Below are 23,626 nucleotides of genomic sequence, written 5' to 3' on the forward strand. Positions count from 1 at the left end.
TACAGGGGACAGAATGCTGGCCACTAGGACCATTGCTGGGGTCCAGCCCCAGCAGGTCCAGGGGTCCCCAAAGGAGTGGATGGAGTCGGCGAAGAAGGAATGACACGGAGACAGCGTTCAGTTGATCAGCAGCCTAGCCAGGATCTCCAGCCAAGTTCTGTTCAGGATCTCCAGCGAAGTTCTGGTCTGGATCTCCAGAGAGGTTCTGTGTCCATGTTCTCTTGCTAGGTTCTCCAGGTTCTCCAGCCAGGTTCTGTAGCCATGTTCCCTCGCTAGGTTCTCCAGCCAGGTTCTGTCCAGGTTCTCCAGTCAGGTTCAGTCACCAGGTTCTAGTCAGGTTCTCTTGCCAATTTCTGTAGTCAGGTTCAGTCCAGGATCTTTTGCCATGTTCTCTCCAGCGAAGTTCTTCTGTCTCTAGAGAACGTTCTGTGTAAGTTCTGTGCCTAGGTTCTGTCTCTCTTGGTTCTTACTTCTAAGTTCTGTGTAGGTTCTGTCTCCAGGATCTTCATCTAAGTTCTGTGTCCTGTTGTCTTGTTACATCTGTATTTATACCAGTTGATTCCAATCCTATCAATCTATATTACAAAGGTTAGGGCGTTTCTTAGCTCCATTCCAGGGAGTAAAGATTATGTAGCTTAAACATGATTGTTTGTAGTTAAAGTGATTAATTACCCGCCTGGCACTTAGTTAAGAGGTTTTATTCCCTCCCTAACTTCAGGGGAAAATCCCTACCTGGGGAAACAACCTTTCTCAGAGAGGAGACCTTGGTTAAAACACATGGTGCCAAGAAGGTGAGCAAACATATTAAGAACAGTATGCCATATATGCCAGGTCCCTTGAAACAGCAAGCATGGACCGGCTCCCGGCAGACCATGGTTTATGATATAGTCCAGTGTTTGCCAACGTGGGGATCCTGGTCTCCTAGGATTTTGTACAGTTATTAGAGGGGTCCACAAAACCATGTATCTGTCTAAATAAATATGGTCACATACCATATATACTAGCATTTTAAAATACAGGTTATTTCTATAAAATAACTAAATTTTTAAAAATATTTACTTCATAGTAACTTTTCACTTGTTATATATATTCTCAATCAACAGATACATAAAAAAATAGGTTCTTCAAACTTGAGGGGTCATCTTGCAATTAAATCTTAATAAACATAGTTATGGCTCCCATATCAGAATGTACATATTTTTTTTATCTTCTCCACACCTAGTATTTCTGAGAATCCCCAGATTATAATGCAGAAATGAGAAACCTGGAATTGGATATTCAACATCATTACTACTAGTGTCTGTTAATTGTGCCTGTGCACAGGGATCCCCTACTGGTTGGATCTCTCTTTAGCATCCAGCCTATCACCTTGTTTCATGTATCTTCCCACCTGCCACAGGCAGGGTGGTTTCAATCTGGTCATGTCTCCCTGGAATCTAGGCTAAAATTCCTCTCCTTGCACATAAATAAATCAGTATCTGTTCCTAACTATTATATTCTGACAGTTATGCAATTCAGATTCCAATGAGCACAACTTTTAAATCACAACAGTAACTCTTTTTGTCTGAATTGCATCATTACAAAGTGGGATTCTCATTTCACCAAGACTCCTACACCTCAACAATCTACTCCTAAATAAAAGAGCTTTGCCATCAAAGGGGTGAGTGATTTTTTTTCATAAAACTTTAGAACACTGGTTGACTTCTCAGCAAGGCTCAAGGTCAAGATATGGACATATCTTTCCCTAGTAGACCTCACAATCAGAAACCTTCCCCTAAGCACATGAAGGCCTGGCAGAAGGATTACCCTTCACCCTCCACCATCATTGACTGGGCCTTTTCCCTTTACAAATTATATCCACCATATCCACACAAGTGATCTGCTATTAAAAAGTGATTTTTAGCCTTAAAAAATTATAACCATTATTGTGGGGGAAGTCCTGACCCAAATATCCAGTGACATGATGTTTAAACTTGATTCAGAAGTTAAGCAGATCTCTATTGAAGCAGCAGTCTGGTCTCCTTTTCCTTATCTTTAAAATCAGTGTTGCTTTGTTTGTTTGTTTATTAAAATATTGACGAGTAAAGTTTTTTCTAGCTCCAAAATTCTCAGATATCTCCAAGTTACTTATGGATTGTCAATTTTTGTTTTTCTCTTGACTGTTTTTAATGGCAGTGATTATTTTGACTTTACATTAATTCCATTAAGTTGTAAAATAGGAAAAAGAAACTGGATTAGGCATGCCTTGGTCAAGGTCAAATAGACATTTGAGTTGTGCAAAACATTACATCTCAATCTTAAAAATTAGTCTATTTCTGTGCATTTTTTTCTTAATCCATTCACCTTTTCTACCCAGCCCCCCAACCCCCTCCCTCTGACAGCTGTCAGTCTGTTCTCTATATCTGTGAGCCTGTTTCTATTTTGTTCGTTAGTTTATTTTGTTGATTTGATTCCACATATAAGTAAAATCATATAGTACTTGTCTTTCCCTGACTGGCTTATTTCACTTAGCACAATACTCTCCAGGTCCATCCATGCTGTCACAAAGGGTAGTACAGGGGGGATAAATGGTGATGGAAGAAGACTTGTCTTGGGGTGATGAACACACAATACAATATACAGATTATGTATTATAGAACTGTACACCTGAAACCTATATAATTTTATTAACCAATGTCACCCCAATAAATTCAATTTTAAAAATAAAATAAAAAATAAATACAAATATTTCTATATATTTTTAAATTCAGAAAACACATTTGTTAATCTTCACCCAGCTACTGAACTTCACAGGTCATTAAAAATGTGTTATGAACAGCTAGTGACTTGCCCCCAGTTGTAGATGGTGTTAGGCGCTGAATCATATGTTTCTGTCACTATCCTTAATTTAAAAAATGGAAGTCACCACTAAAATAAATTAGAGGAAGAGATTGTGCCAGAGTGCAGATAATAATTTAAAATTGCAGTTTTAAAAAGACTAAAAAATTCTATTTGTAGTTATAGTTACTACTATGTAATGAGAAATAGAGATGAGAATGATTCAACATATGTTTCCCAGACATATGTTTCCCAGATAAATCTGGAGGCAAGGTATAGATAAGACTAAAAGAAAGAAGATTCTCAGGTTCAAAAAGTTTACCTCGTGTATAAACACCGCAGCAAAATGGCCTCAGTAGAACAAATGTTTACCAAAAAAATACTCAGTGAAAACATTCTGCTAAGCTCATATTAAATTAAGAGTGCATCAAGGGAACATGGTGTTTTAGACTACAGAAAGCCTTCTGATTTACAATTTACTGGAAAGCTGGGTTTGAATTTTCATCTTGGCAATTAATAATACTTTAAAATATAGAGGCTATTCAGGTTAACAGAAGATAGGCATCTTTGCTCTCTCCATGCTCCACTGAGATTTCCTGAGTAAGTGAACACAAATAGGTAAAAACAAAACCTATGAACATCATTTTTAAATTATTTCCACACCCGTAATAGAGGTTTCTGAAAGTGCCAAAATGCTCCCCTCTCTGGGCGCTGTGATGTGTGATGATTGTCACTACCCTGCCGATCCCAAATGCTGGTACTCTGAAGTGGAGTGTGTAGAGTGGAATTTGAAAGCCGACTCCCTCGAGGCTGAAGGACCCAAGGACAGTTGCCTGGTGACACAAGAGTAACTTGAACCCAAGCACTCTTCATTCAAGTGCAACAGAGCTATCATATACATACTGATCAATTTTTCTTTAAGCTCACAGTTTTTAATGCAAGTAAAGCATTTTTTTTAGTATTTTTTACTCATCTAGCTAAGGAAATTCAAAGTTTGAGGTTATTGTAATGAATACACACAGTCCATAAGTCTTAAAATTGTGAATGCAGTAGGCTTTTTAATACTTACAGATGAATTAGAATATGCTTGGATTTACTACTTTCCTCCTTGGTTTCTGGCTATTTTTGAGGAATGATTGGGACATTTAGATGGGGTTGGTTTAAACAGATTGGTGTGTACAGTAAGAGGAGTGAAAGAGGTGCAAAGCTGTTAGTCTGGGAATCTGCACTTGACCAGAGGCTGAGCCTCTTGCTGTAAGGAAATTGTGCTCTGAAATGTGTTCTAAAGTGATCACGCAGTGTTGCCTCCCTTATTTCAACGCCTTTGTTATACTCACTCTCAGTATTTGTCCCATTACCAATAGCTGTTGTACATTGATTGCATTTCAAAAAATTGCTTCTGATTTTTTATTCAGAAAATGAATGCCTATCGATGATGCCCCCAAATATTAGTTGAATTAAATGAGATTTTCAATCCTGCCTTTTTCTTAGTTCATTTTTTTTACAATCTCTGAGATACCCAGAGAGGTCTTAGTTAGTATCTCCCAGGCTATTCTGGCCTCTCAGGCCCACTCTCCTGGATAAAAAATAGCCTTCGTGAGCAATCCTTTCTGCTTTGTTCAATGCATCCATGCTTACTTTTCTCCTCTCCTACCCTGCTAGTGAGGATCTCTGAGAATGTCTGCAATTATATTAATTTTTTACTATTACAAACTGAATCAGTGTGTTAGTATTTTCTTCAGTTACTTTAATTATGATGGATTTGGGAGAATTTTTCCAACTAACGTTCTTCAGCATCCTTAATCAAATGTCAAAGAATAACAATAAGAAATTTGATGTGACATGAGTAAGAGTGGCAGGATGACTTGTAAGGTCTCTCCTCTTTCAGGCATACTGCCAGCTTAGGGTATTTGCTTAAAACAACAGAGCTCTTTTATCCAGTTTGATAACATAAGCTTCCTATCCACACAGACAGGACCTGCAAACGATGTGGACTGCACGCTCAGTTCCATATGAAGTTTATTCAGAAAGCACTCACTGAATACCTACTGCCCACTGTCCACACCTAGAACCTATCAGCTCTTGCCTCCCAGGAGATATGGCCTTTGGGGAGGGGGAGGTGTTTAAAACGAGTCACCTACATAGAATGTTTTGTGAACAACATATTAAACTCTGTTAGTGGTGAACTTCAGGGTTGGTTATCGGAGTGAGTGGAGAAAGAACCCAGGGATGAGTGATGTAGCCAAGGCCATCAGTGTATGTCCTGCTAGAGCAGGTCTGGACAGAATTAGTTTGTAATTCATTTAATTTTTAATCCGCTACAAGGAATTTTTTAATAAGGTCTGAAATTAGATGAGTAGATCTCCAGGGCTGCATTGATATGCTTTGCTAAAACGACCAGTTCATAGTTTATTCTAACAGTAGGTGATACATACTGTTAGACCATGAAGCAACATAATTTATGGTTTTATGTTTTTTAAAGTATATTAGAGAAAGATGGATGGGGGAGAACCTGACCCAACTTTTACTCTAATTCGGTTGTCAAACTTGTGTAGCTTCCTAGGGTACTTGCAATACAGATGGTGCAAACACACTGAATTGAAGGCTCTAGGAGTCTGTATTGTTAACCGATGTCCTAGGTGAGCCTTTGAGCAGGCAAGTTTGGGAAACACTGCTCTAGTTCACCTGGAGTAAGATGATAGGCTTTTTATCCACCCTGCTCACTTTTTCTATTTCTCTCCTCCACTAAGATTTTTAAAAAATCTTTGGAAGAGCTAATTTGCTTTAAATTCACTCTGTTAGTCTGCAGGTGGAGAAAGGTGAGAACTTTTTCCAGAGACCTCACTTTTTTATCTTGTGCTTTCCACATTTTAATCAAGTGTTAAGGTGAAAAATCTAGTTTTTCTCGGTAGCCTGGCTCATAAGACAGAAGAGGAATTAATTTACACTGCTTGGTGTCAGGATGTAATACGATTATGTTGGCAAAGCTATAAAAAGAAAATATCCAAAGCTCATAAAAAATTCCAAGGAGGTCACCGTTAGAGCAGATGGGTGAAGCTGAGTGCCTGATCATGTAGCAGCTACTGAGCTAAAAGGATATTCGGGCCAAGGTGTACATAGCTAGGGCAGCTTGGAGAAGGTCACCAAATTGTAATAGCTTTCAAAGGGAAGGTTCAAAATTTTATAGTAAAATGCGAATTTATTTGTCTTACTCGATAAAAATAACTAAATGGTATGGCAAATACGCTGCAACTGTCAGTCACCTCCAGGGAGTCTAATAGTGGGTTTCCTTTGCTGCATTCTTTGGGGTCTTTTCTCCTTGGTTAGTAGAATATGTCTTTCCATCAAATGCAAACTTCTCTCTATATAAAAGCCTAATATGCAAAGTGTCCCCTTGGGAGTTCAGCCGACTGGGAGTTCGATCGCTCACTATGATGTGCGCTGACCACCAGGGGGCTGTGCAGAATGAAGGAAGGCCCCAGCCAGCAGCTGGCAGCCGGGGAAGAGAGGCCCCAGCCAACAGCCAGCAGTCACTAGGGATGCTACCCGTGCACGAATTTCACGCACTGGGCTTCTAGTATTTTCATATTTAACAAAAAACTCCAAAGATAAAATTTAGCAATAAAGCCTAAAATTAAACCAAAAAATCTTAAAATCTTTATTTAAACAATAGTTCATATTGACACCTTAAGTGTTTTCAATGCTAACTTCTGTGTCATTGCAGATAAGTTAGAAGTTAAAACTATCATACCTGAAAATATAATTAAATTATACATCAAATTATACCACCAGCAATAGGACTTTGCTTCCATGTTATTCTGTGAAAGAATTTTAAGGCATGTTAATGTATGTTTTCACAGATTTTATAGTTATACTGTAAAGGTTCATTGGATTGAGCCAGAGGGAGATTAAATAATAGAAATTTGAATGGGATTAGGAAAGTCAAGTGTAGAGAGGACTATGCCTTAATTCCCAGGAAAATGAGCATCTTAAAGAAGCTTCATGTCTGATACAACCTTAGGAAGACAGAGAAGCAATGGTGAGGGGAAGTCCTTGGCAGATGGGCCTGAGTGATGGATGCCTCAGGGGCTCCCAGGCCCTCAAAGGAGTGCAGGCAGGTGACTGAAATGACCCCAAGAAGGACAAAGAGTGGTTTAAATAGACCATGGACCCTAAGTATTCTAGGGTTGTAACAAATAAGATGCAGATGCGCATACCTGAGGTTATGCCTGAAATAATAGCAGTGAATCCCAGTGCACAAAGGTGAACCAGAACAACCCTCACTGCATCTCACTGGACACAGGACATATGTAAACCTAATGCTTGTCCTCTCTATACGTACGCTCCCTTTCAGGAGAGAAAGGTAAGGAGTATTGGTAGTGGGATGTTTTAATTGCCTCCTATTTGCCTCATTGATGAAGGAGGGATTTGCAGCCTGGGGTTATGAGGAGACATGACACCTGACACTGGATACGTGAGATCAGATGAGATTGACAGCAGTTTATTAGTCATGTATACCCACAGCCTTGGGGAGGGGACCCCATGCAGGGCCAAGCAGGGCTGCAGTTGGGAACAACCAGGGCTATGGGAAACAGACTTTAGTATTAAGAGGGTGGGGCATGTCTTGGTTCCTGTGGGAGAATATGATTGGCTTGTTTAAATAACTCTGCATGCGGGCAGGGATCTGAACCCTGCTACTCAGGGATGAGCAGGAACTTGGCCCAGTGACTTTGGTGAGGAGGGTTGTTTGCTAAGGGACCTTATCCAAGAGGGGAAAAGTTGGGGCACGCCATTCAAGGCTTAGTTTATCAAATGTCAGGGCACCACATAATTCTTAATTTGTGGCCTTCTGCCATAGTTGACCCCTTGAAACATCAGTTTAAGCTGAGATGACTGAGACTTTTAGGGAGTGAAGTAGGCACTTGACCAGGAGGGAGAGGGCTACAGGGAGAGGTGGTTGTCAAAAATACGAACTTTAGCCCTAGCTGGTTTGGCTCAGTGGATAAAGCGTCAGCTGGGGACTGAAGGGTCCTGGGTTCAACTCCAGCCAAGAGCACATGCCGGGGTTGTGGGCTTGATCCCCAGTAGGGGGCGTGTAGGAGGTGACCGATCAATGATTTTTTTCCTCATCATTGATGTTTCTACCTCTCAATCAATATATATACTTTAGAAGTGTCCCAATTTACAACCAAGAAAGACAATTGGGAGAACTGTGTGACATTGGTGTAGGAAGTGGGTATCCCCAGGAGGTGGGCACTTCTTGGTCCTGGCTGCCTGGGGCCTCCAGGGGAGATAGAAGTTTGATTGAATGCCTTCTTCAAGAGCCCAGCACCACACATCCGAGAAGTAAATGAGCACGTTGGTCACTATTAGCAGTGTCTAGGACTCCAAAAGGGATACAGGGGATCCTAGAGAGGCCAAGTATTGTGGCCGTACCTTAATAGAGAAATCCGTTCCCTTGATTTATATTTTGGGTATCTGTAAAGCAAGAGATTCCCAGAGTTCTTTACCCTAAAGGGGGGCAGCTCTTAGGTAATGGCCTAAGAATTTGTAATAATATACAGATGAGGCCAGTTGTTGATTGAAGTGCGCCCATTGTGCTGACCCTCAGATTCCAGGGATAGCCTTGTGTGTGCACCCTGAGTAATAAAGGCAAACTGTGCTTGAGAGGCGATTGAAAATAGGCATTGAACAGAACATAGCCAAGTTTGTAGTAGCAAAATAGTTACCTGTTGTTCATTGGATGGAATCAGCAATTTCAGTAATGAAGTTGTTGGGTGTAAAGCCCTTAATGGGATAGGACCATGGTGTTGGGTTGCAGCAGTGCACTAGGGGGCACCACTGATTTGTTTAAGAACAGGCCCAATTGGGCTGCAAAATGAAGAAACAGTAGGGTTAATTACCCTTCACACATGGCGTGTTATATAACACTTTTTAATCCTTGAAGAACCTGTTTTAAATTACACTGAGTCATGTTACTAGTTTAACCTATTTTAACGAGAGAAGGGGGAGTGTCGTATCATTTTGTCAAGCCAAAAATGTGTCAAAGACTTAATTTAATTTTTATTTATTTTTTACTGGGTCAGAGCGTTCATGCCCACTATAGGCTATTTTAGAGCAATGAGTGCTACAACCATGGGTAATTTGTCCTCTATTCAGTAGTTTCCTTAAGTAAATCCCCCACTGTGGAGAATGCCACATTTAAATATGGTGGGATCCCTGATATAACTGTAATTTTAGCCCTAGTATTGGTGAAGGCCATGATGGTTTGACAGTTGGTGGATTTTAGCAGATATTAAAGTTAATTCAGAGCCTATGTTGTAGATGCACAAGAGCCAATCAGTATTCTTTCTTTGCTGTATAAATTATTTTAGTAAATTTTGGATTTCCAATTAGGTCAAATTATGAGCATTTGTTTAAGGTGTTATTTGTTGGTTTTCCCTCCTTATACCCAGCCTTCTTTCTTTTCATTTCTTTTCTTGTTTTATCTTACTATTGTTTTTGGTCACTAGATATACTTGTGGGGAGGGGGTGTTTTTCTACTGTTATCATATTTATAAGCTTCTTCCTCAGAGAACCTCAGATCAATATTATCAGAGTTAGGGGTCTCTCCCTTACCAATGGTTGATTTATAAGGTTTAAAGACCCTAAGCCTAAGTCATGTTTTAACCTCTTCCTGGTGCCACCAGGTGCCATGGGCATTCCCCCGTAATCCTGAAGATCAGGATCTTTGTTGCAACAGAGGCGCAGATAGCAGTGGTGCAAGGGAAGAGCATGGGGCCCACCACCAGCCTTGACGGATCAAAACCATCCTCTGCTACGGACCCACCTTTTCTGTCATGCAGTCTTCCTTTCATTCCCCCTCTCTGTACAAACAAATCCCTGTGAGTGTGTAGGGCTTCCAGCCAAAGTGGCAGCTTCCAGTCTCGTCTGCACAGTCACCTGTGATTGTGTTTATGGGAAAGGTTCGGGAGCTTGGTAGCCCCTCTTGTAGGTGGCAGCCTCTTCCTAGGGAACGCCAGTCTTCTGGGTCAGGTCCACATCCAGGAACTCATTTGTCTATGGCTTGGATGGAGGCCGTAGACGAATGATGGCAAGGTTAGCACGTTAGTGTGCAGGTAAGCAGCAGTATTGAGCAAGGGTTAGGTGCATTGGCTATGGACTGTGCCTTAGGAGAGCAGTTAAGTACCAAATGCTCCTTCCTTCCCCTACCCTTTTTGTTTTCATCAGCCCCTGGGCCACAGGCCACCATGGATGTGCACCTCGGGGGTCAGGAGAGCGCAAGCAAGAGCAGCAAGGGAAGCGGCAGCACAGGAGATCAGCAAGGTCACTACCCTTGCGTGAAAAGCAACAACTGGGATGTATGCTTAATTCTCGATGGGATGGCGGTCTCCTCCCCCCCCCCCCCGCCCACCTCCCCCCCCCCACCCCCCCCGGCATTTGCCTCACAAGGAACTGTCTCTGGGCCTGTTCCAAAAGGGCGCAGTTACAAACAATGTCTGTACAGTGTCCCCAGGCAGCCAGTGGTGGTCACCAGGCTAGATGCAGTCACCTAACCTAACCCTCCATAAGCAGGACTGAAGCTCTGACGGGTTAAGTCACTGTGTGTTCACTGCCTTTACATGTGTGAGCCTCAGAGACCACCTGCCAAACACAGGCTAAACATGACAGCACCAGGTTAGGCCAGGGAATATCAAATAACAACCATTCTTGTCTTGGGGGACACGAGGATTTTAGGGTGGAAGGAGATAGCAATGGCTAACAAGGACAACAGAATACCACACAGGACATAGCTCAAGCCTGTGCAGCAATTAGTGGTTCCATCTCAGGCAGCCTTCATCATAGCACAAAACCTGTTAAGTTAGCCAAGAGCTGTTAATTAAAGCTGACCAGGTGTCCTTGTTCATGGCGGGGCGTGTCATGTGGTTTGTGACACCAGTGATTTTTTTTGGCCCCTATTCACCCTGTTGGTGAGGGACGGATTCCTGCCCTGGGGATATGGAGTTGGCTAAACACACAACACTTGACACTGGACTGAGGAGATCGACAGCAGTTTATTAGCCACAAATATTCACAGCCCAGGAAAGACAATATCGATCATGCACGGCCACATGGGGATTGTACTCAGGAGCAGAGTAAATAACCAAGGGCTGTGGAAGGCAAACTTCATAGTAACAAGAGCGTGTGGTGCCTCCTGGTTTCCACAAGAGGATGTGATTGGCTCATTTGAATAATCCCACAGGCTGGCATGGAACTGAAAACCACTGCTCAGAAATAAGCAGGGACTGTGCCTGATCCCTTGGCTACAAAAGGGGTTATTTGGCTAGGGTAACTTATTCATGGGAGCAGAGTAAAAAGGGAACTTTTTTTATTATTATTAAGACTAGAGTCCCAGTGCACGAATTCATGCACCAGTGGGGTCCCTTGGCCTGGCCTGCGGGATTGGGCTGAAGCTGGCTCTCCAAATCCCCCGAGGGGTCCCAGATTTCAAAAGGATGCAGGCCAGGCTGATGGACCCCACCGGTGCATGACTGGGGCCAGGGAGGGAAACAGGAGGTTGGCCAGCGGGGGGGACCGCAGGAGGGCTCCAGGGCATGTCCAGCCATTCTCGCTCAGTCCGGATCAGCTGGACCCCAGCAGCAAGCTAACCTACCAGTCAGAGCATCTGCCCCTGGTGGTCAGTGCATGTCATAGCAAGCTGTTGAGCAGCCTTAGCATATTATTAGCATATTATGCTTTGATTGGTTGACCAGAAGACCAGACACTTAGCATATTAGGCTTTTATCATATAGGATATGTACTTTTTAAAATGTATTTTGATTTTTTTCAGAGAGGAAGGGAGAGGAAGAGTTAGATAGAAACATCAATGATGAGAAAGAATCATTGATCGGCTGCCTCCTGCACACCTACTGGGGTTGAAGCCCACAACCATGGCATGTGTCCTAACTGGAAATTGAACCTTGACATTCTGGTTTACAGGTCGACGCTCAACCTCTGAGCCACACCGGCCGGGCTGGAAAGGGAACGTTTGAAGCACTCCCAATTTTACTCGATGTCAGGACAGCATGTAATATTGCACCCTAATTGTAGGCCTTTCTCTACATGGAGGAATGACTCTTGTGGATTAAAGTGGAAGTGAATGATTTTGCTTTGAATCACAAGACTGGTTTTTTCTATGAAGGAAAAATGGGGCTCTGTGAGTTGAAATAAGTTCTGTTAAAGAATAATGCAGTTACATTACTGCACATTGTTTTCTGTGACTCAAGGAAATGGATAGCTTGAGTCTCAGATACAAAAGTATTGAACCTTAGCTAGCACTTCCTTTTCTGGCACTATGGAAAATGTATTGTCCTTTAAAAAGCTCTAGTGCACAACATACTAAAATGTAGGATAACGTATTTTCAAAACTCTTTTTAAATGAATGTCTGTATTGGCAAATAACTAAGAGAATACTGCGTAAGCCCAGGACAACAAGAAATCCAAAATCTAGAGGCAGGTGAGTGCTGTACTCAGAGGCTTCCCTGAGTTCCCTAATGTCTCAGAACCGCTGTCTTAAAGAGTCATATTCTTGGGACAAGGAAGAAACTTAGGACCCACTTAAGATAGGGAATCAGCATAAGACACAGAATGCTGAGGAGTGACATATTCAGCCAAAGGATATTATGGCCAAACCCTAACCTTCAAAGAAAAACAGCAAGGTTTTTGTTTTTGTTTGTTTGTTGCTTTTTGTCCTTGCCTTGGGTAGAAAGGGGGGGAAAAAGCCCAACTCATCATTTATTGCCAGAAGTAGAACCTCAAATGTTTGAAACTATAGTCTGTGTAGTCTGAATAATTTCATGTTAAGAATTTAAAGCTGCCGAAACCGGTTTGGCTCAGTGGATAGAGCGTTGGCCTGCGGACTGAAGGGTCCCAGGTTCGATTCCGGTCAAGGGCATGTACCTGGGTTGCGGGCACATCCCCAATAGGAGATGTGCAGGAGGCAGCTGATCAATGTTTCTCTCTCATCGATGTTTCTAACTCTCTATCTCTCTCCCTTTCTCTCTGTAAAAAATCAATAAAATATATATTTTTTTTTAAAAAAAAGAATTTAAAGCTAATCAATTTGGTAGTGGCCCCAGACACCCAGTAGAGGCAAATTCAGAGCTCGTGTAGAGGAGAACACTTTATCTCAGATCTCAAGTAACTTCAAGGAAGTTTAAGAAAACATAAGCTCACAACTCAAAATATATATTTTTTAAATGCAAGGAAATAAGCTACCATGAGAGATATTTTACAGAAACAATAAACAAGAGAATCAGACTATAAAGAATTCACATGTTGGAATTATATGAAATTTAAAAACATAGGCTTAATATATTTGGAAAGAATAAGTGAGGGTATTTTAATTATGTATGACTGAAGAATTAGATACTATAATACAATGAGATAGACTTGAAAAAGAGCCAAATTGTCTAGAAATGAAAAACATAATTAGAAATATAAACTTGATGTTTACCCTATGGAGCAGATTAGAAACAGATGAAGAGAGAACTAGTGAATAGGGAGATAGATCTGAAGACATTATACACAATGCATTACAGAGAGACAAAGAGATGGGAAATATGAAAGAAAGGTTGAGAGACATGGTCAATAGAATGAGAGTATTTATCTCATATGTCTAATTGGAATTTCCGATGAAGTAATAGCAGAAAGGATAGAAAGTAATATTCAAAGAAATAATACCTTAGAATTTTCCAGAATTGATTAAAGTCTCAAATTTAGGAATCCTAACAAATACTAAGAAGAAGAAAAATACAGGTATCCAGGTACCTTGTAATGAAATTCAGAAACACCAAAGATATTAAATCCTCAAAATATACCAGAAAAAAAAACACCCTCTAGAAACCATAAAAAATGACAATTATATCTCAGTGTATTAGGGTGCTCCAGAGAAACAGAACCAATAGGATATATATTTACCTACTATAAGGAATTAGCTCAAGCTATGATGGAGACTAAGAAGTCCCAAGATCTGCAGTCAGCAAGCTGGAGACCCAGGAGAGCCAATAGTATAATTCTGTTCCAAATCTAAAGGCCTGAGAAACAGATCTGGTGATATCGTTTGAGTCCAAAGGCACCAGAAGACCAATGCTCTAGTTCTAAGACAGGCAGAGAGAGCAAATTCAACCTTTTTTTTTCTATTCAGGCCTTTAGTGGATTGGATGATGCCCATCCACATTTGGATGTATAAATCTTTCTTACTTGTGTAACTCCCTTCCAAATATTAAGGCCCAATATGTGTTCTACGGCTTCTATGAAGTTGCTCTTAATTGCTCCCAAATTCAGTAACTCCTTCTACATTTTATAGCATTTTTATTTATAATACTTATTTTAATATATCATATGTTGACTCCTATTTTTAGACTTCCTTTAATATGCATGTATTTCATTTGTACCATTAGGTCACACAATTTTGTGTTTCCCTACTATGTCCATCATATGTTTAGTCTTATTTGGCACTATTTCTCTACTATCTGGCAGAGTGAAGGATGTAGTAGAGCTACTAAAAATTAGTTGAATCAAGACTGAGTCTTTTTTCAACAGATATTTGGTGAGGTATGCCAGAAAGAGCAATCAATGAGATCAGATGAAATGGGTTCTGGTCATGTCTCTGTCACTTACTAACTGGGTTGCTTTAGCCAAACCATTTCATATTTATCACCCTCAGTGTCCTCATGTTTAAAATGAAGATAGTAATGACTTCCCCAAGGTGGAGAATCACATGAGCTAATTCTCATTAAAGTGCTTTAAACAATATGTACTCAACACATGTTTATGCTGTTTTTATATGTAAAAGTCTTTATCATAGGAATTTGAAATACACAATAAAGGTCAGAGAAGAAAATACAAATAATCTATAATAACACTACCAAGAAATAACTACTGTTAAAATTTTGGTATATTCCCCTTACCATGTTTTTCTGTTCATATATTTTTGAAATTAATATATGTATACTCTTATTTTGAACTTTTTTATCTGTTATGTCTGTTGAATATATTTTATATATCATTTTTATTGTGTCTCTTTTTTCTATTCAATTTATGTAATAGATGTACTATTAATACAGTAACAGAATTTCTTATTTTTACAAAAGGAATTTGTACAAGGTAAATGCATTCATATCAATAATTTCACTTTGATTAACTTAATTATAGGTTAATACCAATATACATCATCTGCTGAACAAAAATATTTCAATGTCTTTTCTCTCTGACGTTATTTTTTATTTGGTTGGGAGTATTTTTACCTATATGACCCAGAAGAACCTCAAAACAACCTTAAAATATTTGGTACTGTAATTTTAAATGAATTTTGTGCTTGACGAAACACTAAAATGATTTCTTTTCTTCAAAGGAAAAGAAAGTACTGAAGAGAACTTAGAAAACAAATCAGAGCTAGAAAGGCTCAATCATTTCCCCCCTTTTCTCAGCTGAAAGGAAAAAAATGATGAAAATTAAATCCATTCAAAAGAGGGACTAAGGGATATCCCAAAGAATTTTTCTTTAAATTAATGAAATATAAGGAAAAAAGACATTACTGGAACTTTTTAAGGGGTACACAGTCTTTTGTGTTCCTACTGCATCTTACCTGTACGTTAACTTTATCCAATTTAACTAAGGAAATGTTTGTGAATGATTTCAGTTCTCAGCCATGTCCCGTAATTTTGTCATTGCATTTGGCCTATGGTTGTGTATATTTTACATAGCATGTTACCCTGAAATACTAGTTTTTCAGAAAACTTTTTTTTCAAAGCTTTCATTTAAAATTTAGAATTGCCTTGGTCTGGAAAAGATTGTATTTTGAAGATCTAATGAAGTGATAGCTAATAAATGTGGAACTTAATTAACAGAGAGATCGCATTGGAACAGAAAGATCACAAGTCTGTTAGAAGGCAATGCAGGGTCCAACTTCAGGAACGTTCACTTTCAGTCAACCTGACTACCTGTTGCTCCATCCATGTAGACTGTTGAACACACATGAGGACTAATTAAAGGCTGTCATCTCAAGCTGTGTTGCTGTAGTTCAGTAATCTCACTGCTCAACTCTCGGCTTTGACCTCTTCACTTGAAAACTTTTCTTCTGAATATACACAAGTCTAAAGGCTTTGAAAAGAACCTGTAGTTATACTTAGCTCAAGGAGATGGTGATCAAATGAAACATACAGATTTTTAAAAATTATTATTTTTCCAGCACAATTGACAATAAAATACAGTATTTATTACTTTCAGGTGTAAAAAAGTGATTAGACATTTATATAACTCAAAGCGGTCACCCCAATAAGTCTAGTACCCACCTGACACCATGCATGACACTATCCACGGTGATAACGATGTATGGTGTGGGACATACAGTTTTTAATTAAAAACAGTTCACTGTAAAATATGTTATATTTTAAATATGGTGTTATTCTACCATTATGTTATCTATGAATATAAAGTCCATGTACCAGACAGAGACATTTCTAGCGTGACCACGTTGGTCAGAGTTAACTTCCCCTTCTCTTCTTCCTACTGATGTCATTTTAAAACCACCGTCTCATAAAAAAGGAACCGACCTCTCAGGTCTTGTGTCTAAACCCCCTGCATAGACAGGCTGTGTTCATTGTGAGACGGGAAGGGGGCAAGCCAACCACATGAGCCTCAAAATTGTAGCTTTTTCTCGCTAGTGCAAACTCAGTTCTTGGGCTTTTGTGAGCTTGGAGAATATTTGAGTTTCTTTGAACTCTAGGAGCACTGTGTCCTAAACAGTTGGAAAAGGGCAGAGATGAGAGAAATGGATGGATTGAGAGCAGTTCTCCCTGGAATTTGCTTACTCCTTCTCTGGGACCCACTCTAATGCCATGTTCCCCTGGCAGCCCTGCCCCATTTCCCCGCGGACTTAACCACTCCCTCCTCTGTGCTGTGAGGAGCTGCCTGGCACACAGCCTTCCCAGTTGTGCAGTTGAGGCAGGGAAGTTCTTTCTTATTGTGGCTAATTCCATAGTAACTAGCACCGTGTTCTGCACAGAGTTGGTATTAAGTACTTTTTGAGTTGAATCCAAATACTTCCTTTCTTAAGCTCCAGGAGTTTAATAAAATAAGAACACAGGGTAATGGAGTCAATGATGGGAAAGGATAACGTGAGGAATAAATGAGACTGGAGGAACTTTCTCAAACAGGAAGGGCTTCAGGTAGGTGTGTGTGTGTGGGGGGGGGGGGGGATGAGAATGGCTCCTCCTAATCCATGCCAACTCCTCTCAATTCTGATGCTCAGAAAGATAGAAATGAAAAGGTGGAGGGTGAAAGGGCAAAACTATGTAAGATGTAAGTAGGAAGGATGCTTTCTATGGCTTCTAGCCATTTAGAATTATGCTCATTTAAAGGGAAATTGAAAATATTACTCTGTATCCTGGAGACCACCCACTGTGTGCATACACACACACACACACACACCAAGATAATGTACTAATAAATTTGGAGATTGAGCAGGGTGAGTCATGCTCAGGTAGAAAGAATGCTATGGGAACTTAGGAAAAACTTCGACACAAACTGGCTGTGCTACATTAATGTATCCCTTAAGTATTAGGGTCTGGATGGTTGCACTATAGGGTCCTTTCAAATTAAAAATCCTGCAATAATGGGAAAAGTTTTATGGTCCTTTAGGGGAGTTGCAAGAGGTCAAGGAAGCCCTGTGACAGCCTAACTGCCAACAATTCTTTATGGAGGGTGTGAATTAAAGAAGTTTTTCTGGCAGGATGACCAGTTAAGTGTGACCCTCATACTCAAGGGGGTTACATAGCATAATGCAGTTAATCTTTTTCTCATCTTTATTCACATCAGTCCATATTGTTATTCTGAGTGCCTTATCTTAGTATAACAAGTGTCATTGTGCTGGGAAAATATTCAGATTTGTTCATTACTTTACCTGGAAGATTATGGGAAAATCAATTGGCTTTGCATTTTGAATTTTATAAGTTTAAGCTGTCAAAAACTTTCTGTGGTAAAAATCACCTCCTTGTATCTACCAATTATATATTGAGGGGTCTGTTTAAATTACCAAGCAAGAACCTAAGCTTAAAAAAAAATAGGTGGGTCAACCAACAGAAAAAAGGTAGGATTTCCTTTGGCTTATGCTTGAAGCACAGCAATGCCATATATGAAAGGATTTTAAAAAAGAGGAAGGTATCCATATTAAAAAACTAATTTCTATAGGTGTACACACATTCTATGTAAGCTCTATTTAGCCTAAAATGGCCTCGCTACTTAAGTGAATAAGAGTTGTGTTAAAGGACTCACATTTTAGAGTGAATACTTTTATTTGATTTGCAAAGAATAGGTTTTGAGTTCAAAAAAGGTCACTGAAAAGATCACAGTGTGTTTGATCTCACCACACTGTGCGTTCCTCTTTGTAGCTTGTGAGCCTAGCACAGGCCTGGCACTTAATTTCATAGGAGCTCGATACATGGTGACTGGATGAGTAAGTAATTATCTGCTTCTGTCCATTCGTATTAAGAGGCAATTTTTATAGTTTTTTTGTTTGTTCGTTTGGAAGAGGTTTGTATGTTCTAAAGAGAAGATCATTCAGAAGAATGATCTGTAGGCAGAGAACTAAAAAAAACATAGCATACAGTGTTAAGATATTAAAAGCGGGAGAAGCAGTTATCAGCCTAGACCTGTGTATGTCTCTATTCTTTATCTTTTGGCCACAAGGAACACTGACTTTCCAAGATGCATGTTCTTCCTTCTTTACTTGTTACTTTAGTGTTTTTTCAGATAGCCTGACTCAAACCCCCAGAGAATTTAGCGGGTCAGAAGTTTATTTCCAGTTCTACATGCAGAATAAGTAATGATTTCATTGTGGGAGATGAGGTACGTGATATGGATCCAGAGTAAGAAAAGCTGTATCCACCTCCTCACAGGCGTCGCTTCAAGTAAGAAAGCTTCAGAAAAGAATGGGTGTGAGCCCAAAGGATGGGCTGTCTCTGTTGGGAAGGAAAGAGCTTGCAAACCCTTCTGTTTGTTTATAAGTATGCTTATCACTTAATAACACACTTTTCTTAGCAGGCTCTTTTGAGCCCACTGAGAGCTGACTAGTGATTTTAAAATCCTATGTAATAAAAGCGTAGTATGCAAATTGTCCCCTCTACTAGAGTTCTTCCAGGAGTTCTACCAGGGGGTGGGGCGGCCGGGGGAAGGGTGGGAGGCCCTGGCCAGTGACTGCGGCAGGTGGCCAGGGAAGTGGAGGGAGTACCCAGCCAGCAGCTGGCAGCCGCGAGGGACCCTACCAGTGCATGAATTTCGTGCACTCGGCCTCTAGTATGTATATATATATATATATATATATATATATATATATATATATATATATATATATATATATATATATATATATATATTCCTCCAGTGCTTCATTTAGCTTAACCATCTTTGTCTTCTTCAGTGGTGCAGCCATAGCATTTTCATTTTTTCAGACACTGAGAAGACGCTGGAATGTGTATGTAAACATGCCTGTGTAGCAGTGTTTTGTTAAGCCATTCTAAAATTTGTGTATTTCAATAGAGGTGGAAGTTTGTCCCAGGTGATGTAAATCACATTACCTTGCTGTGGGCATCCAAGGACTTCTGCAAAATCTCCAAATGTCCAAGTGGTTTCAGCTCCTGTAATCAGCCACAGTTGACAAAGCAGAACTCATCCAGATTTCTCTGCTAATTCTGTAGAAGAAAAGGGAAGAGTTGTCAGTGAGTCAGCTGCATGGGTTAGCAAACAAACATAGCTTTTAAGCCCAGAAAATTACAAGAACCTGCAAGTTATCTCTATTTTGTTTTTCTTATCAGTGTTTCCTCATCTTTCTATATGCTATATACTTTTTCAATGTCACAAAGCACTTGAAGAGAGCAATTCTCATTTACATATATATCATCCCTTTAAAAAAAGGCAAGCATAGGCAATTACGGCTGCATAGGATAATAACAGACAAGATGAGTATTTGGAGGACAGAGAAGCTTTTAGAGATACGCTATTTTTTGTTAAATTGCCAAAATGTTATTTATAGAACCTTTCTGTGCTAGAATATCTGTGTATCCATAATTTTGCCAGGTAAATGTTTTAATTCTTTGAAATCACAAAAAAGTAACATATGCTCATTATTACAAGCCAAAATATATAAAGAGGTACTGAAAAATTGTTATATATTTGTTCTCACATTCCCAACTAAGATTTTTATTCTTTTTACAAAGTTGAAATTACATTATATTCATGACCCCCCACACACACACACACACTGTAAATATTACTTTTTAAATTTGTTTTGTTTTACAAGGTGTCAAAGATACATCTCTGTGATAGATCTAATTGGATTTAATGCATTCCTTACAACAGCAGGTAATAAATCCATACAGCTTTTTCAGACTCATTTTTCCTCCATGGGCTTTCCGATTATTTTCGATGCTGCGATAAGCCTCCTTGTCATGAAAAGAGCTCAGTTTAGAATCACCCTGTGGGTTCCAATGCCCGGCCAGCGACCTCTAAATCACAGACACCTTCTGTCAGGAAGGTCAAGTGCCTGTCACTGTAGGGGCTTCCTCCCCACAGCCCCGAGGGAATGGGCTGGCAGAAGTGCTCATCTCGTGATGGAGCATGGCATCCTGGTCACTCCGTCCGTGTGGCTCTCAGAGGAAGACGGTGCCAAGTGGGAGTTGGGAGATGACCCAGGCAAGCTCCAGAGAAATGGGCCTGTGGCTTAGCCTCCCTGCACGTCCAGTTCTGTTTTTTATCTGAAAAGGGTAGTTAGTGAGTTAACGTTGACAAACATTTGGTTTCGTGATGAGCTTGTTTTCTAGCATCAATTTATAAAAAAGGACTAATTTAGAAAAATAATAAAGGCAAAAGCAAAAACTTCCAAAATAGCAGCCAGCAGCAACGAAACCTTGACATCAACTTGGAGGCCAGCATCCCTTCTTCCGTGTGGATGACCTATTCCCAGCCACCTTTTGGAAGTTTTCCTTCAATGCACAAATGCTAACTCAGGATTCCTTTAACATATCCCCTTTTGCTGAAAAGAGTCTACCCATTTTTATTTAACATAAATTATATAGTATATAATTATTCATCTTAATTTTTTATATTTGTCATTATCTTTAATTTTGTAATATACATTTTTCTTGATTTCAGAGAGGAAGGGAGAGGGAGAGAGAGAAACATCAGTGGTGAGAGCTGTTTATACATATCTCAGAGACTTGGAAAGCTAATTTTGTGGTAACCCACATCGTCCTCTTTCAGAGTAAGCTGAAACTAGATGCTAGATTAGCAGCTGTGCAACTCTAAATGAGTCACTTACCCTCCCTGTGCTCCAGTTTCCACATCCCCATCGTGAGGGTATTCCTCACTACCCCGTAGGGTTAGTGGGAGGTTTAAGTGAGAATAATAGACATGAAAATGTTCATGCCGTGTTGAGTAAATGCTGGTTTCCCGCTTAGAAAACTTAGGAGCTTTTCCAGGCAGAAGATATTTCTTGTTAGCATTAAAGTGGGCACACAGGAGAGTGGTATAGTAAATAAAACTTAGTGAGACATGAGCAATGATGCCAGTAATCAACCAGATGGTTTTGTAGTTACAAAGAGTTTCTATGCCCTTTATCTCGTTAGTTTTTCTGCAAGAATTCTCTGAATGAGCCAGGCCATTTTTTTTTTATAGTGACTCAGAGAAATTAAATGGATTAACCAATATAACTTTGTAAGCCAGGAATGTTTCTTTTGAATAATAGTCCAGTGCTCTTTACATTAACCTGTACTGTCTTTCAATGCCAGACAGTTGGCAAATATTAAACAATTAAAAGTCTAATTGAGCTCAAAATTGTGTCTTAAATTCTAGCATTGTTCTCAAATTTTCCCTAATTCCTAGAAAAATGAAACTGTCTGGAGAAGTAGCCTAGTTAATCCTGGATTCCCCAGGCCAACACTAAACTCAATGTGCATGCTATGGGCCCCAAAGAGTTGCGTTTTTAATATCAAATGCACATATTGTATGACTGTTTCCCTTCATTTTTAGCATTTCCTGAACTGACGCTCACTGATTGGAAAGGGCTCTCTTCATGAAAAGTTTAATTTGCTTTGTGTATATAGGCCAATGTTCACAAATTTCTACCCTCAAGAGCCACAAGTGATGATTATCTCCATCCTTTGGTTGATACTCGGCACATTCTGTGTTGTTATCTGTGCTTGCATGGCTACCTTCTTTCTTCCCTTTGAGAGTACAAGTCACCTAAAAACAGAGAATGTGTCATTCCTCTGTACTCTCAATGCCTAGCTGAGAGCCTAACATTTAATAGCTTCTCAGTAAATGCTTGTTCCTGCTCCTGCTGCATTTGCATTACTGTTCGGTGTTGACTTCTTAGGATAGATTCATTAGGAAGCATCATACGATACAGAGAACATTTTAATGGTTGCCAGAGGGGAGCAGAGTTGGGGGCAGGGGGATGGTGAAAAAGGAGAAGGGATTAAGAAGTACAAATTGAGGTTACAAAATAGTCACGGGGATGTAAAGCACAGCATAGGAAATATAGTCAATATTGTAATAACTATATATGGTGTCAATGAATACTAGACTTATTGGGGATCACTTCATAACTTATATAAATAGATAATCATGTGGTTGTACACCATGAACTAATATATTATTGTATGTCAACTGTAATTAAACATTTTTTAAAGGTGAAAAAAGAAAACATTATATGAAATAGTTTTAGAATAAGAGGTATCGGCTACCTCTCTCTCTGTATAGTGAGTGATCTCTTGAGATCCTTTTCGTAGAGACCAACAATTGCTGGGAAGGTGAAGGATGCTTTAGGAAAGTGCTAGGAATTACCGTGTCCATTTGAAGGCAAGAAAAGATGAAACGAGTCCTACCCTCCCCAACAGAACATGTGACATTGAAAATTAGGTCTGAGAAGAGCACAGAGAGAAATACACAGCTGTCCCTGGGGGGTGAAGGGGGAGCCTTTGAGATAAAGTTGAATTTCTTATTTCTAAAGAGTAGGAACAGCGTGTATTTCGTTTGCTCCTCACAGATTATAGTGATTTGGTTTTAGGCTGAACAAACACTCAAAGCAGATCCTGGCAGGCAGAGTCTGTTTGGGAGTGGCCAAACAAGTCAGTGTTCATTTCCTTCCCAGCCCCCTTTGGCTGATCCTGCCATAGAAAAGCAGAACAAAAGGCAAGAGATTGCTGCACCCTAAAACATGCAAGTGGCTCTTTTGGCTTGGGAGTTATTTTTAGCAATCTGGCTCACACTGAGAACTTCCTGCTCTACTCTGTGCAGATGGAAACTCTGGGACCAGAACAGTAGACATAGATGCAGGGTGTGAGCAACCATGAGATTCCCAAACTTGTTGTGTTTTTCAGCAAGCCATGCCTTCCAGCCACCATTGTGAGTGTTTACCTTGGAATAGGCACATCCTCTTCTTCACGTGCACATTCTGTTTGTAGATGTTGCTATGAGGACAGATTCGCCGGAAATGACTGATGTGGAGCTTGGGGTCGACAATTTTGCATCTTCAGCAAGGGCAGGCCGCCGGAATGCCGTCCCAGACATCCAGGGTTCAGAAGGGACAGGTGGGACTTCCGAGTTGCCCGTCAAACTGGAGACCCTCTCCATAAAGGAAGGTAACAGTAAATTTCTTTTAAATTCAGCAGCACTTCTCTCTGAAGCAATTCTTTCCTCTGCAAGTCTCCCTGTTAAGTACTGGTTTCTCCTACTGTTTACTAAAACCTTTCATCTTTTGTGTTTATGGTTA

General features: G+C 40.0%; 1 protein-coding gene and 1 long non-coding RNA gene across 5 annotated transcripts in view; both read left to right on the forward strand.

Annotated features, from left to right (window-relative positions):
- PKIB (cAMP-dependent protein kinase inhibitor beta) overlaps positions 1 to 23,626 on the forward strand; it is a 75,191-nt gene that overhangs the window by 47,041 nt on the left and 4,524 nt on the right. For 2 of the 4 annotated variants that reach the window (XM_059700221.1, XM_059700222.1), the window contains one exon: positions 23,319 to 23,495. In XM_059700221.1, coding sequence (XP_059556204.1) covers positions 23,327 to 23,495 — 169 coding nt within the window. In that variant the 5' untranslated portion in view covers positions 23,319 to 23,326. Of the gene's footprint in view, positions 1 to 10,047; positions 10,179 to 23,318; positions 23,496 to 23,626 lie in introns of all 4 variants that reach the window. The other 2 variants (XM_059700224.1, XM_059700220.1) reach the window with 2 other exon arrangements.
- Positions 1 to 23,626, forward strand: part of LOC132236850 (uncharacterized) — a 125,505-nt gene that overhangs the window by 19,567 nt on the left and 82,312 nt on the right. The gene's annotated exons all lie outside the window — the stretch shown is intronic.

This window comes from Myotis daubentonii, chromosome 6 (genome assembly GCF_963259705.1).
Source record: "Myotis daubentonii chromosome 6, mMyoDau2.1, whole genome shotgun sequence".
Lineage (NCBI taxonomy): Eukaryota > Metazoa > Chordata > Mammalia > Chiroptera > Vespertilionidae > Myotis > Myotis daubentonii.